The sequence below is a fragment of the Patagioenas fasciata genome, chromosome 20 (assembly GCF_037038585.1).
Source record: "Patagioenas fasciata isolate bPatFas1 chromosome 20, bPatFas1.hap1, whole genome shotgun sequence".
NCBI lineage: Eukaryota > Metazoa > Chordata > Aves > Columbiformes > Columbidae > Patagioenas > Patagioenas fasciata.
In genome coordinates, this window is record NC_092539.1 from 7,633,404 (window position 1) to 7,647,138 (window position 13,735).

The 13,735-nt window shown below is 44.1% G+C and overlaps 1 protein-coding gene and 1 non-coding gene across 9 annotated transcripts in view; both read left to right on the forward strand.

The window, feature by feature from the left end:
- The window catches only part of PRRC2B (proline rich coiled-coil 2B), a 44,873-nt gene extending 31,147 nt beyond the window's left edge, over nt 1-13,726 (forward strand). For 4 of the 8 annotated variants that reach the window (XM_065853800.2, XM_065853802.2, XM_065853801.2 and 1 more), the window contains exons 21-32: nt 423-614; nt 754-948; nt 1,370-1,456; nt 2,308-2,412; nt 3,021-3,213; nt 3,964-4,061; nt 4,722-4,849; nt 5,417-5,657; nt 7,097-7,273; nt 7,936-8,027; nt 8,523-8,643; nt 9,077-13,726. In XM_065853800.2, the coding sequence (XP_065709872.1) occupies nt 423-614; nt 754-948; nt 1,370-1,456; nt 2,308-2,412; nt 3,021-3,213; nt 3,964-4,061; nt 4,722-4,849; nt 5,417-5,657; nt 7,097-7,273; nt 7,936-8,027; nt 8,523-8,643; nt 9,077-9,217 (1,770 nt within the window). In that variant the 3' untranslated portion in view covers nt 9,218-13,726. The remainder of the gene's footprint in view (nt 1-422; nt 615-753; nt 949-1,369; nt 1,457-2,307; nt 2,413-3,020; nt 3,214-3,963; nt 4,062-4,721; nt 4,850-5,416; nt 5,658-7,096; nt 7,274-7,935; nt 8,028-8,522; nt 8,644-9,076) is intronic. The other 4 variants (XM_065853806.2, XM_065853805.2, XM_065853807.2 and 1 more) reach the window with 4 other exon arrangements.
- Nucleotides 3,463-3,552, forward strand: LOC136110640 (small nucleolar RNA SNORD62). Its single transcript, XR_010652646.1, has one exon. It is a non-coding gene; the product is annotated as a small nucleolar RNA SNORD62 (small nucleolar RNA).
- Nucleotides 13,727-13,735: the final 9 nt, after the last annotated feature.

The window sequence follows — 13,735 nt, forward strand, 5'->3', positions numbered from 1 at the left end:
GGATGCAGAATGAGGATGGTGGAGTCCCATAGCTCATGTTCGTGTGCCTCATGCTGTGAGCGGTGTGTAGCTGTAGCCTTAATGCAGGGAGGTTCCTGAATGCTTCACGTCTGGACACCAGAGTTCAAATCTGGTTTGGGTCACAAGTGAAATGCGTTTGGCAATCTCAGCCTAGTTGCTATGTGGGACGTGTTTTCCTTATTCTAAAGCCGTGATCTGGTTGGTGTATTGTCTCAGGGCTGTGTAGAGCTGAAGCAGCAGCCAAGGGATGCTGCAGGTCAGGCCAAACTCCTTTGCAGTTAACCAAGAATACGATTTGAAATGGGACATGATCTTGCTATTTTCTGGGATTTTTTTTTTTTTACTCCTTTGCGGAGCTGGGTCGGAGTCCAGGGCTTTAACACATTTCGTGCTTTGCATAGCAGGGTTTTAAAGGCAGCCAGGGGGATAGTGGCATTGACTTGAGTGCGGAGTCTCGGGAATCCTCCGCTACCTCCTCTCAGCGCAGTTCTCCATATGGCACCCTCAAACCAGAGGAGATGAATGGGGCTGGCCTGGTGGACCCAAAGCCTGACTGCCAGAAGGAGCAAGTGCAGAAGCAATCTGATAAAAAGGTAATCTGGATTTGCAGCCGAGCCAGACCACGTAGTGAGAGTTCTTGTGAAGTGGTTGTGTTGTTCTTGATAGCATTTTTAAGGCTTGAGATTGGGTTATTCAGTCTTTGTGTCTCAGCCTCTCTGCTTTCCTGTTAAGGATTCAGATCAAGGCTCAGGACAGAACAAGGAACACAAGCCTGGACCAATCGGCAACGAACGCTCCCTGAAAAACAGAAAGGGTTCGGAGGGAACGGAACGGCTGGAAGGGAATATTCCCCCTGTTAACGGGGTGGAAATTCACGTGGATTCTGTACTTCCTGTGCCACCCATTGAATTTGGAGTAAATCCTAAAGTGAGGATTGAATTTAATTTTATCTTCTTGGTGATTTGAGCTTGTTGAGATATGAAAGCTGATTTGAGGCAGAAAGATTATTTAGAGGAAGCTTCCAGCTGTAGGTTTGCCTTAGATTTCATTACTGACACAAACCAGGTACTCAATGCTTAATATGCTTTTTGGAAATATTTTCCTAAGGACCTGCTGGGGTGGTAGCAGAAGTGAGGGACAAAACTATGGCCATCTAAGCCTTTGTGTGCCTCTGGGGGTTGCCTGCTGCTGAGTGCTGACAAGTGTCTTTTTGTTCTCTTCAGCAAGGCTTACTGGAGGACAATCTTTAGTTTCTAGTGTCATGATTCAGGCTAAAGTCATTAACCATGGGAAGCAGATGGGTGACCCTTGGCCCTGGATTTGAATTTTGTGTATCTTGATTTTTCAGGACTCTGACTTCAGCTTGCCACCTGGTTCTGCTTCTGGCACTGCAGCTAACCCTGTCGCCAAACTGCAGGATGCCTTGGCCAGTAATGTAAGTATTTCTTTTTTCTTTTGACATTGAGGTGCTCCTTAGTTAAACCTCAGATGCTCCCAAAGAAAGCAAGCATATTTCTTTGCAGTTGACTTCACTCTTTATGTGTACGCAGCACATGTGACTAAAACACATAATGTAAATCTGTGCCCTCGAGGTGCCTTAATAAAATGAGCATCACTAGCTCAGAAGTGACATAGGGAGCAGCTCCATTATCATTCAGTGACCTGTGTAAAGCAAGAGGTATTGCAGATCTCAGAGATCACTGTTCTCCTTAGAAAGTCTCATCGGCCACAGTAAGGCAGAGAACTGTAACTTGTTAGTCAGGTCCTTCTAGAGGTTTCCTAGCTTATTCCAGCCGTCTGGGTATTTCATCATTATATGTGAAAGAGTGAGCATGCTGAAAGTCCAGCTTGTAGCTCAGCTGTGGACATCAATGTGAGAAATGTGCAAAGCTGCTTTTGAAATGTCAAGTTTGTAGGCTGTTTGATTTTGGAGGTTTGTCTTAAAGGGTGTTTCTTTTCAGTAGAGCTCTTACAGAAATAGGTTTTGTCTGAAATTTAGATAGGTTCCAAATATGGGACAGGAGGGGGAACTCTTCTGCAAATTGAAATTACTGGGTCAAATTGCTGCTTAGATGGAAGCCGGTGTAATTCAACACAGAGGGTGTCATCACACATCCCCAAAGCTTCATTTATTTCAGCAGCAGAATGGATCATGGCTCAATGTCTCTAGTACCACTGAGGGTTGATTCCTCTGAGGTGTAGTTACTAGAGCTGTCAAGCCTTGGTAGCTCATGACATTCTCCTAAGAGTTTGTAAAGTATTCACCTTTTACGAATCTCCCTTCAGGCAGGGTTAACGCAGTCCATTCCCATTCTGCGAAGAGATCATCACCTCCAGCGGTGCATTGGCCTGAACCCCATGTCTTTCCCCACTGCAGACCTTACTCTTAAGGTAAGCAAGCTGGCACAGTGTTTGTCCTTGGTGTGGATATTGTGTCTCCGTGACCAGAGCATGAGGATGGAGAGATCCTTCCCAGAGTGTTTTGTTAGGTACTGCTAAATCTTTAATTAGCTTCTGTAAAAGTGATGCATATATATGCTGTTTAGCATGGGTGGAAAGGCATGTATTTCAACAGTCCTGGATGCTGAAGTCTTCACTGATTTTTAGGACAAGTGCAACAGAGCTTTCCTACTGTTTCAGTAGCTGAGGAAGGTGGTCAGGGATCCTAGGTGTCTGATGGTTTAAAGAAGGAAAACACCAACAAAAAGAACCCCAAATATACAGACAACAGTGATGACAACAAAACCCAAAATTAACCAAAACAGAAAACACTACCATCCCAAACCCAAGCAAATACCAAGGGAGATGGAGTGTTTGTAAAGGATGTTTGTTTGCCTGTGGGGAATTGGTGTGAAACTCGTAGACCTGAGAACTGCTGCTGTCTACTCTAACTAGACCAGATTGAATTTGAACTAATAGGTCCCAGATGAGCAACTTTAGGCGTCAGTACTGTCATCCCCATTTGAACTGTCTGTAGTTATTGTCCTTCATTTCCATAGATGGAATCTGCTCGTAAAGCTTGGGAAAACTCTCCGAGTTTACCAGAACAGAACTCCCCCGGAGGCGCAGGCTCTGGCATCCAGCCTCCTTCCAGCGTTGGAGCTTCCAATGGTGTCAGCTACAGCTCTTTTGGTGGAGTTTCTATGCCTCCTATGCCTGTGGCGTCTGTAGCACCTTCTGCGTCTATCCCAGGTACCTGCACACTGTGGCAGCAGTATTTGTGTTGTCTGGTTGGTATATAGAAATCATCCTCAGATTTTAGTAAACTAGAGCATGGTGAGAACAGCTTCCATGTGAAGTAACTGGCAGGCTGGTATTTCAGTTTCTTAATGGTTCAGGCAAGAGATAGAAAGAGGGACTGTCTTCTCGCTCTGGAGAATGTTACCTGTGTGTTGCTGGTATAGACTTAGCACGAGGATGACTTTTCTGTGTAGTGGCAAGTCTCTGTGATGTCTCTCAGTAGATCCTGCTTACCCTTCACTGTGTGCTCAATAGAATAGAAGGGAAGTGAAGAAACCCTTGGCTGAGAGACTTGAACAGTCCCAGTATCAACCATTCCTCTGCTCATTTTGCTATTGGAAGTCACAGGTTCTGAGCAGCTTGTGCTCCTTGTACATAATAACAACAATTTGCTTACAGTTCACAAAACTGCAGGAGGTTGGAACATCTTTTAGTGTCTCTGGCTTTTTTTTGTGGAGGTGGGAAACCTGGGTTTGCATTTAGCCTCTTACAGAAAGGTGTGATTAATTCTCAGCAAACCTGCTGCTCTAAGTGGGCTGCTGGCTTTGATAAGTGCACTTAGGAGCTTTACGGGTTCTTCTGAGTGGGTACTCTGGTGTTAACTTGCTGAGGTGTTGGAAAAGAGATGCAGATCTCTGCAGTGTACTGTGCCTGTATGTCCCCTGTACCTTGAATTTACAGCCTGCCTTCTCTGATGTTTAGGTAACCATATTCCACCCCTCTATCTGGATGGCCATGTGTTTGCAAGTCAGCCCCGCCTGGTCCCTCAGACGATACCTCAGCAGCAAAGCTACCAACAGGTAAGGGAGAAATACAACTAGCTAGTGGTTTCCCAATGAGTCTTCAGGGTGGTGTTTAAGAGTCAGGGAGTCATTTATCTCTCTGATAGCCCAAAGGAGCTTAAATGTGGCTCCCGTTCAGTTCCTTGAATCCTGCTTCCCACTGAGTGTCACAAGTTAGTGAAATTGAAGGGAGAGAATTGAGGGTTTTTTCCCTGTTTTGTACCAGTGTCTTTGAACTGGGTTTAATTGAAGCAGATGCAGAAGAGTCTGTGTAAAGTAAAGCAACTTTCAGTAAATTCCACAACCAGTCAATACTGATGAGCAATTTCACTAGCCTTAGTAAACAGGGTGTTGATATGGTTGGGGAGAGCCCCTTCAAGGTAAGAGTGCAGGCAAGTGAGAACTGGGACTGTCAGTGCCTGTTCCATGTCTGGAACACGTTGGTTCCCTCGTGTCCACAAATGCCTCTTGCAGGCATCAGTCTCTTGGGTACCTGTGCAGTGTCTTCCCCTACCAGTGTGCTGCTGTTTTGTGGAACGATGCAAGGGCTGGGTGAAGGTGCAGTGTAGTCATTGTCATGGCACATTGACTCATGGAGGCAACTGATGGATTTCTAGCAACCTGGGAGAGTTTCTGGCTGTTTTTGTTACCTCTCAGTCGTCTTAATTTCTTTTGCAGGCTGCTGCTGCTCAACAGATTCCCATTTCCCTCCACACATCCTTACAGGCCCAAGCTCAGCTTGGGCTTAGGGGTGGTCTGCCTGTTTCCCAGTCCCAGGAGATGTACAGCTCCATACAGCCCTTCAGGTAACTGCTTCCAGTTTTTGTTTTCCTTGTGGCTTGATCTCTCATGTTCCTGATGGTTATGTGCATTGATCAGATGCTCCACACTCATCTTCTCTTTCCCCTTTGCTGACATGGTTTTTTCCTTCCCCAAGGGCCTCAAAAACCCTGGGCACTGAGGCTTAAAAAAACCCTTTTTTTTTTTGCTAGAGCTGTTTGAGTCTTTAACTGCTGATTCTTTTATACTTTGCAAAACTGCTGCAGATTTTCGGTAACCTGACTCCTCCCTTACTACTAATCCAGAGTTTATTGTGCACGATATTGAAACATAAACTTTGGGTAGGACACAATGTCACTCTTGAATATTCCTGCAACACAGGATCACGGTTGTAAAGGCTTAAAAATGGAAGTAAAAAAAAGCAACCTGTAACTAAAATGGAAAGTGGCATCACACTTCTTTCTAAGCTGTCAGTTTAGCAGAGTCTGAGAGAACCGCTTGCTCTTTGCAGGCCTGATACAGTTTGTCAGGGACTGTGTGTATATTCTCCAAAGGTTTTCTGCATAATGACTTGAGCCTATTTTTCTTTTCAGGTCTCAGGTGTATATGCACCCCAGTCTGTCTCAACCCAGCACCATGGTCCTGACGGGAGGCACTGCTCTGAAGCCTCCGTATTCTGCCTTCCCAGGCATGCAGCCCTTGGAGGTGATGAAAACCCAGTCTGGGTCCCCCTACCAGCCCATGAATGGAAGCCAGACACTGGTTTATGAAGGCCAGATAAACCAGGCGGCTGGTATGGGAGCGTCCCAGATGATGGACTCTCAGCTTACGCAGGTCAGGAGCAGCGCTTGCCAGCCCTTGTACAGGCTTTTTCACAGCCACTTGTTTCTGAGGCTGAGTTGAAACTAATATTTGTGCCGAGAGTCGTGTACTTCTGTCAGCTAAGCAATTTGTAAAGAGGCAAAAGGTTTCCCCAAGAGACTCTGTTCTGTGAACCATTGTTTCAAACATGGAGCACTTCATTTAATGAGACTCTTACTAATTACTTGCCTGTCCCTGCTGAAATGTCATTTTGTAACTTGGAAGTCCTTGCCCACAATATAGACGTTTCACGCAGACCAGACCTTGCAGTGCTTCATGCGTAGGGGACCATAATGCAATAATTGTCTTAAAAGTACCTCTTCAGAGAGCCAAACCCCAGTTGTTTCCAGATTTAACTCGGATTCCAGAATGACTAGTACCTTTTATTAAAAGCTTATCTATCTTATAAATGCGTTTGTTATCCGTATCTTATTTACAACTTTTGCTGATCTGTTTGGTGGTATCTTATCAAGAATTTCATTGTGTGAAAACGATTTTGTCAAGCATGGTTCAGATGAAGACACTGAATCCTCGTGTGAGCGTGTTTGTAGACATGTGTTCTGATTCTCTGGAGAAGTTTGATAATTTTATTAAACTCATCTTACATTTATTTCATGCAACATGTTAAGGTTTCTTTTTTGTTTAAAGAGGGGTTTTTATATTCTAGCATAAAGAGTTAATTCTGAAAGTAACTTAGTTGGGGAAAATACAGAGTATACTAGTAAACTAAGTATTTGAAGAAATGCTTTATCCATCATAGGCTAGTAACCTGGTCTCTTTTGCCAGCTTCAGATTGACCTTTTTTATTTATTACGAAGTGTCACAGAACCTCCCAAAACCAGCAATTGTGAGAACTGCCAGATGAATCAGAGGGAACAGGAAGCTCTTGAGTCCTGAGCTGCATTTTTTTAAATTACTCTTAATTATTACCATCACCAGTTTGAAGCTCATTGCAGAATACAGAGCTGAGGTCACCATCACTTCCTCTAGAGGTCCAGTCCCCAGAATGCTTTGGCATGGAAGTGTAGCCAACTTTCTGTTTTGGGCATCAAAGCTGCAACCAAAACGCCTGACACTGAGCTGCCAGTGCTGTCCTATCAGGAGAAAACACACCCATGCAGCAACCGTGAGGAAGACTGAAGAACTGGATGAAGGTTCTAGGCAAGGACGAAAGCCCCATGTCTGAGTGCAGTTATGTTAAAACCGATGCCATGTTACAAGCCCAGAGTTGGCCACACTACCAGAAGTTGTATTTCAGTGTGTAAGTCTCTCTGTTCCACTGATTTGCATTTATTCTGTGCCAGACTGCACTGTTTGTGAGCTTCCTTTTAGCAGTGCTGTGTTTTCAGGTGACGGCATGTCAAATAAAGACTGTTACCACCATTAAGTAATTACCTGTCCTTATCACACAGCTAACGATGCCTGTGCCTGGCTCCCAGCTTCCTCTGCCCCGCTACGGCTCTGGCCAGCAGCCCCTGATTCTACCACAGTCCATCCAGCTCCCTCAGGGGCAAAACCTGCCTGTAGGAGCTCCCCGGAGAATCCTCCCTCCTGGAACCCAGCCCTCTGTCCTTGCTACCAGCAGGGAGGTAAGGATTAAATCCTGCGTGCTCATCTTGGCATTCGTTAAACCCTCCTGCACTGAAGTTTTGCTCCTTGATCTTGCTCGTCAAAGGGGAGACTGGCTTGTTTGGGATCCTTAAATATCAAAGCCAAGGAGTTGGTGTTAAATTGAAGAGGCCATTTTCCCCCTCATCTCCAAAGTGCAGGCCAGAAGTCTTCAGGTTTTGCTGCTGGTCATCATTCTGTTTCCAGGGAGCCACATCCCGCCTTGATCCAGTTTGGAGACTCCAGTTTTATCACATGTTTACACAGGTTGCCCCAGAATGCTTGAGGGGTGGTGAGCTCCAGACACAGCTGGAATACTGCCCAGATATTTCACACTCTTGTGAAGCTTGTCCGTTTGAGTAGGTATATTAATGTCATGTCTGGTTTGATGGATTCGTATCATACGTTTGTCTATTATAAGGGAGAGCACAGCAGTTAACTTCCAGGTTCTGTATTTGCTTGTGCTGCTGGCTTGTTGGTTGATTACTTCACTTACAGGCCTTGGTTTCTTCACCTGAAAAATGTTTCTTCTTTTAATGGGCACAGCGAGTAGAAGGGCAAAGATTTGGCTTAAGTGTTAATATGAAGTAATGGGTTATTTGTGAATGCAAAGGTGATACTCTCTCTCATTTTTTCTCTGTAGTCCTCCCAAATGGAAATGAAAGGGTTTCATTTCTCCGATGGTAAACAGAACATGTCCTCTGGAGGGTCTGTACCATCACCGCATACGTACAGGTAAAATGTTTACAGAACTTAGCCCCTGTAGTCAGAACGGGGAAGAAGTAGTGTTCCTTGTTTGCCATGACATGGTGCATGCCTTGTCCCTGTACTAGATTTGCATGTAGTCCAAATACTTGTATCAAAATCCATGATCATGTTTGGGTAGGCCACGGTGTATCTGACTTGGCCCTTTGTGCTTGTTGGAGATGCATAAAGTGATTTGTTTACTGAGTGTGCTTTTGTGTGTTCCTTGTTAAGGTGGAAAGTTTAGGAGTTACTGAATAAATATTTTAGTTTCCAGCATGGTCCTTTCAGTGTTAGAGTTGCTAATGTCTGGATATACCAAACCTTTAGCTCATTGAGCCTTTTGGGATCCATATGTTGTCTTTTGGGCTGGGGAGCTCGCTGCTCTGCACAGCACACACACGTGCCTTGGCTACTGCTGCTTTCTGCTGTGGTTTTGGGTTTTTTTTCCTTTCACACGTGAATAAGGTTCTCATTCCATTGTAGAATTTACTCCATGAATATTGTCGACTCTTCGATTTCCAGGCCTAGCTCTGCCAGCCCAAGCGGGAAGCCGTCTGGACCAGCAGTTAGTATGGGCTCTGTGCAAGGACACTATGTGCAACAGGTAGTGTAGATCAGTGCTTTGTTTGACCCAACAGCATCTGCTCTTTCTATACGATCATGCCTGTGCCTTGGGAAGGCCTGTGTGCTTAAACTGTATGTGGGAGCTGTTACTTTTCCCTGCAGGGAGAGTGGGTGGGTGTTTGAGTCCAAGAGTAATGCTGTGTGATTTGAAAGTCAGGAGAGATCAGAGGGTTGCCTGTTTTGACAGTGTCCACATTGAGTTTTTATGGGTTATTTGCATTGTCAGACAGGCGAGACACTTTAAGATCCTACATGTGAGGTGTTTTAGGATGGCAAACTGCAACAGAATAGAATATCTGATTTTTTTGGAGCAAATTTGATGTCTTGCATGAATGATGGTCATGGTTTTTTTTTTTATATCTACATAGAGGTCTCTGTGCTAGCTAATGCTTTGGTTTTTTGTACATCAAAAGGCAAAGCAACGGGTGGATGAAAATAAAGCCAACCTGGGAGCGGTAAAGCTGCAAGAAACGTCCTCCACAAACCAGATGAAGCCAGTGCGCACAGGAGCGATCAAACCTCAGGCAGTGAAAGTGGAGGAAAGCAAGGCCTAGGAGCACCTCTGCCCAGCTGGTCCTGCTGCCTGAGAGGCACCGCAGCTTAGACTGGACCCCACTGGATCTCTTGAAAATCTCACCAGATCAACTCCCTGCCCCACCTGGACTGACTACAGTGACATCACCCAAGCCCCTCTCCCAACAAAGCAGTTTGAAACAGTGGATATGACATTGACCTGCTTGCTTTAAAACAAACCAACCTTGTGACTTTTAAGTGGCTCGAGCCATTTTTTATTTTATGTTTTCCCCCTGTGCTCCATCCACAGCTGTGATCGCTCACTTGGCAAAGCCCATCCTTCTCCTTCCCTACTTCTGTCTCAGCAGAGTGGCAACTGGGGGAGAGGAGTTAGTTTGAGGTTTTTCATTTTAAAGGCAGCTGAGGTTTTTACAAAAAAGCTATACCTGTGTTTATAGCAGAACTTTTATATGTTCTCTCATTCCTGGCCCCCGTCTTTCTGCTTTCCTCATTTGTTCCAGAAAAGAATTCCCTTCAGCTAAAATTATGTTCTGACAAAACTCTGCTTAGTTTTATATACGGTTCTGTGGTATGTTGAGAATCATGACTCTACAAAATTGAATTGGTTTGGGTAGATTTTCCCCAGATAATTTAGCCTTTCAGATTATTTGTTGGTTTTTTCCTAAAAAAGAAAACAAACAGGTCAGTTATGGCATTCATTAATTTTTCAGTGTTTTCATTTTAAGCTAGAAGCAGTGCTTGCGTTAGAACTAAATATGTACTAAAGGCATATAGTAGATCAGTGCATTAATCTTGAAACTTGCACCACTTTAATCGCAGCTTTGGGGTGCCTCGTGCATAAAAAAGTGTGATTTCAATTTAAAGAAAAAAAAACACCGAATTTCTGTTGCAAGCTCATCTGGATTTAGGTTTTTGTGGGTTTGGGATTTTTGTAGTGACTGTCAAACACATGACAAAATGCAAACAGCAGATTTACAAAATGTAGTATCTGTTAAGAAAAAATCCACATGGGTCAGAAGAGTTGGCTAGAGCCAACGGGTCTGTATGGACTACTTTTTGTAGTTGTGATGCTCTTACGCTCCCTACCTTGGCCGCTCTAGTTCTTCATGTCTCCTGAGACTTGTTCTGTATTGTGTTCATCCTTTGGGGCTGCTCTCCTAAGCTTTGCTCTTCTGCCTTTTCCCCAGGTCTTGCTTTCTCTTCCTCTAACTCATGGCCTTTTGTAAAATTTGCATAGAAACGTATCTGTAAGGGAGCCCCTCTGCAAAGCAGCCTTTTTAGCACACTTGGAACCTTGTTTTTTGCGTTGGAAGTGCTTGGTTACAGAGACAGTTTGGAATCATCCTTTTAATCTCCTTCCCCAGATGAACAGCAAAAAGTTCTTTACTTTGGATGCGGTTACATATAGTATGTATATGGTGTCGTCACCTTACACTTTCTTACCAATATTTGATCTATGAAAGGAAGATCCCATTGGGAGGGGGTTGGGGTTTTGTTCTTTGGTTTTGATTTGTGTGCGTGCGTGTGTAGATTTTAGGACGGACTTCCAAGTTTCGGAAAGTGCTTGGAGTCCTTCAGTTGACAGTAGTCTTATGTAAACTCAACTACTTTCAACTTGGTTTGTGTTGTTTAGCTCTTTCAAAGTGTAAAGTAGGCTGGTCACTCTGAAGGGAGGGAAGGAAACCTTCATTTCTGCAGGAGGTGATAGCTTGCTCGCTGGCTGTGCCGCCCGCCCCTGCTGGGTGGCAGCAAGTCAGGCGTTGGTGGTTCCAAAGAAGATATTTTGAACAAAGAATGTATTTGGGAAAGGATCTGAAAGGTGTTCTTGATTCTTCATTTGCTTTTTTTCTCCCCTTTCTAGGAAAGATCCTTCATAACTTTCTAGGGATGCATTTGAAGTTTTAAGCTAGGTATAAATAAGAATTTTATACAGTAGCTTTAAAGAGCTTAGAAACCTAAACTAACTTAGATGTAGTAATGTCCCCTCTCCACTGGTCCCCATTGACAATGGCAGAGAACCCGAAGGGAAAGGGATAGGATGGTACTTTTGAAAAAGTAAAAGCTCTTCTTTTTTCTCTTGTTTTATGGATTTTCAACTTCAGAGCAGAGTGTGCCAGCATCTCTCTAGCATCCTCATTAAAGTACAGGGTTTGAGATTCAGCGAAAAATATTTCCCCAGCCTTCAGACATCTCCCAGACTTGCATCTGCTAGTCCTGCTCCCAACATGTTCCAAAGATTGCTCCAGCAGTAAGTCACCCACTCCCCTTTCTGTTTTCTTCCTTGGAATATCATGAACAACAGAATTGTCTGGTTTTTATTGTTTTTTAATTATCCTTCTGCCCAGCTGGCCCTAGCTAATATCAGCCCAGGATCCAACTGTCATGGCTAAAGAGACTTATCTGAGCCCCCCTTCTCATCTCCTTCCTACCCTAGACACACTACTTAAGCTTTACAATGACACTAACCTCTTTCCTCCCACCTATATGACTTTAAAACGGTCAAACGTGTTGGAGAAACTGGGTTATTGCTAGGTACAAGTTATTGCAGTCCCTCTGGTGTAAATGCCATCAGAACTACAATATTTCCAGTTCAAAAAGGTCACCCTTCTTTCTCTTTTAATCCCTCCGTTCCTTCCCCCAACAGAATAAAACACTAGAATTTATTTATACGTATTTGATGTTGTAGGTCTAGGTGAAAAAGTAATTGTTTCACTGCTCTATTTATATATTATGTCTGAATTATTCTGTGCAGGAAAGGCCAAGAAATGCATGTGAGCTTCATTCCATTCCTCACCTTTGCGTGACCGTCAGCTGCAGTTGGCAAGACTCTTTCACTTAATGGAGTTTTGTGTGATGGAAAGCAGTTTTAGAGCCCAAATTTCTAAGGTGCAATATCCTTCTTCTCTGGCATATATTTATGTTTGTTTGTTTAAAGCCTAGTACAAGGTTAGTGCAGTTTGTGGTGCCCTTCTTGAGTCAAAAGGAAAGCCCCTGATCCTCAAGATGCAGAAACACCAAGGGTGCTGGGATGCTGACACAAATTCAGCTTGGGGGAAAGTAGAATGGAGATGTAAAGAACGTGGATGTGGTTTATCGGGGGATAATTCTGCTTCCTGTCTCCCCTGCTGAAGGGTCAGGCCCTCATGATTTATTCCTTTGCGAGTTGCTTTTCTTTGACTGGAAATCAGCTGCCAAATTGCAGGTTCCTTCCTCTAGGAAAGGTGCAGTGGGAGGGAGAGGTGGAATCTGTATTTTCAGCAACAGTGGGTGAAGGAGAAACACTCAGAGCCTGACTTTGCTGCTTTTTGTTCAGCTGAAGGTCTGAAGCGAGTGTGTAATCAGCTCTGATTCACGGCCTGGCAGCTGCATTCAGTGCTGCTTTCCTCTCCAGGTCTGCCTTCTTTTAGCTCTTAATTAAAAATAAATAAAACAAATTGAAGTTAGGGATAAAAAAAAAAGGCTGTCCAGTATATTTTTAAATAAGTGGAAGCAGCACAGTCACCAGTCAGACGGGTATTATTGTTGAGCTTCCATAGTTTGCTCGTGGCTCTGCCTGTGGCAGCTCTACAGTCATCAGCAACTCCAAAATGTCTTTGCAGCCCATTGAACTCCCCTGCGTGGTTGTGCTCATGCAGAGACTCTGTTTAACTGTTTCCTTGCGAGAATGCTGCAAAGCTGCCCCGTGGTTCCTGTGTATTTATGGATATATATTAAAAAATGAGCCTAGCATTTTGGCTACATCTCACCTTTTGACCAAGCTATGATACTCACTTTCGAGCAAGCACCACTGCATGTCGAGACCTTGTTCTGTTGCATTTTGTTAACCTGTTTTGCATCAGGCTGGTTACACATCGGATTAATTCCTTGCAGCGCCGGTTATTCTTGACATACAGCAGCCCAGTCTCCTTGTGAAGAAAGATGCATTTATGAGTAAAAATTAACTTACAACAGGCGTTCTGCTGAAGCAGAGACAGCAATCCAGCTGCTTTTTTATGTTGTTGTTCTTTAATCCCCAAACCACCCGATTTTCCCAGTGGCCATAGACGCCCGTCCCCAGGAATCGCAGCAGCAGGGAGACGCTCGCCCTTCCGCATGTCTGGAGGCGCCGTCCTCGCCTGGAATCCTCCCTCCCGTTCTGTATAAACCGCGTTTGTTTCTCAAGGGGATACCGTACTCCTCCAAGCTTTTGCCCTCATCACCTGTATAGTACATTGTATTTTTTTTTTTTTTGGCCTTTCCTCTCTTCGTCTTTTCATGTAGACCAGATATTTGAAAGGGCAGACGATGGATAATTGTGTAACGTGCAACCTGTTTATATTTTTTGGAAACTTTTACTCGGACCGGAACTCGAATCACGGAATCACCAGGCCAGTTGCGGCACACTCTTTATCGCCCTTTTTTCCTCGTTTCAGTACCTATTGTTTCTCCTTTCAAATATGTGATTGTATTAGCTCTTTCCATATGAAAGAATTCTCCTTATTTAAATAAAAAAAAAAATAAAAAAATAAAGCAGATTATGCTTTTCTCAAGTTCCTGAG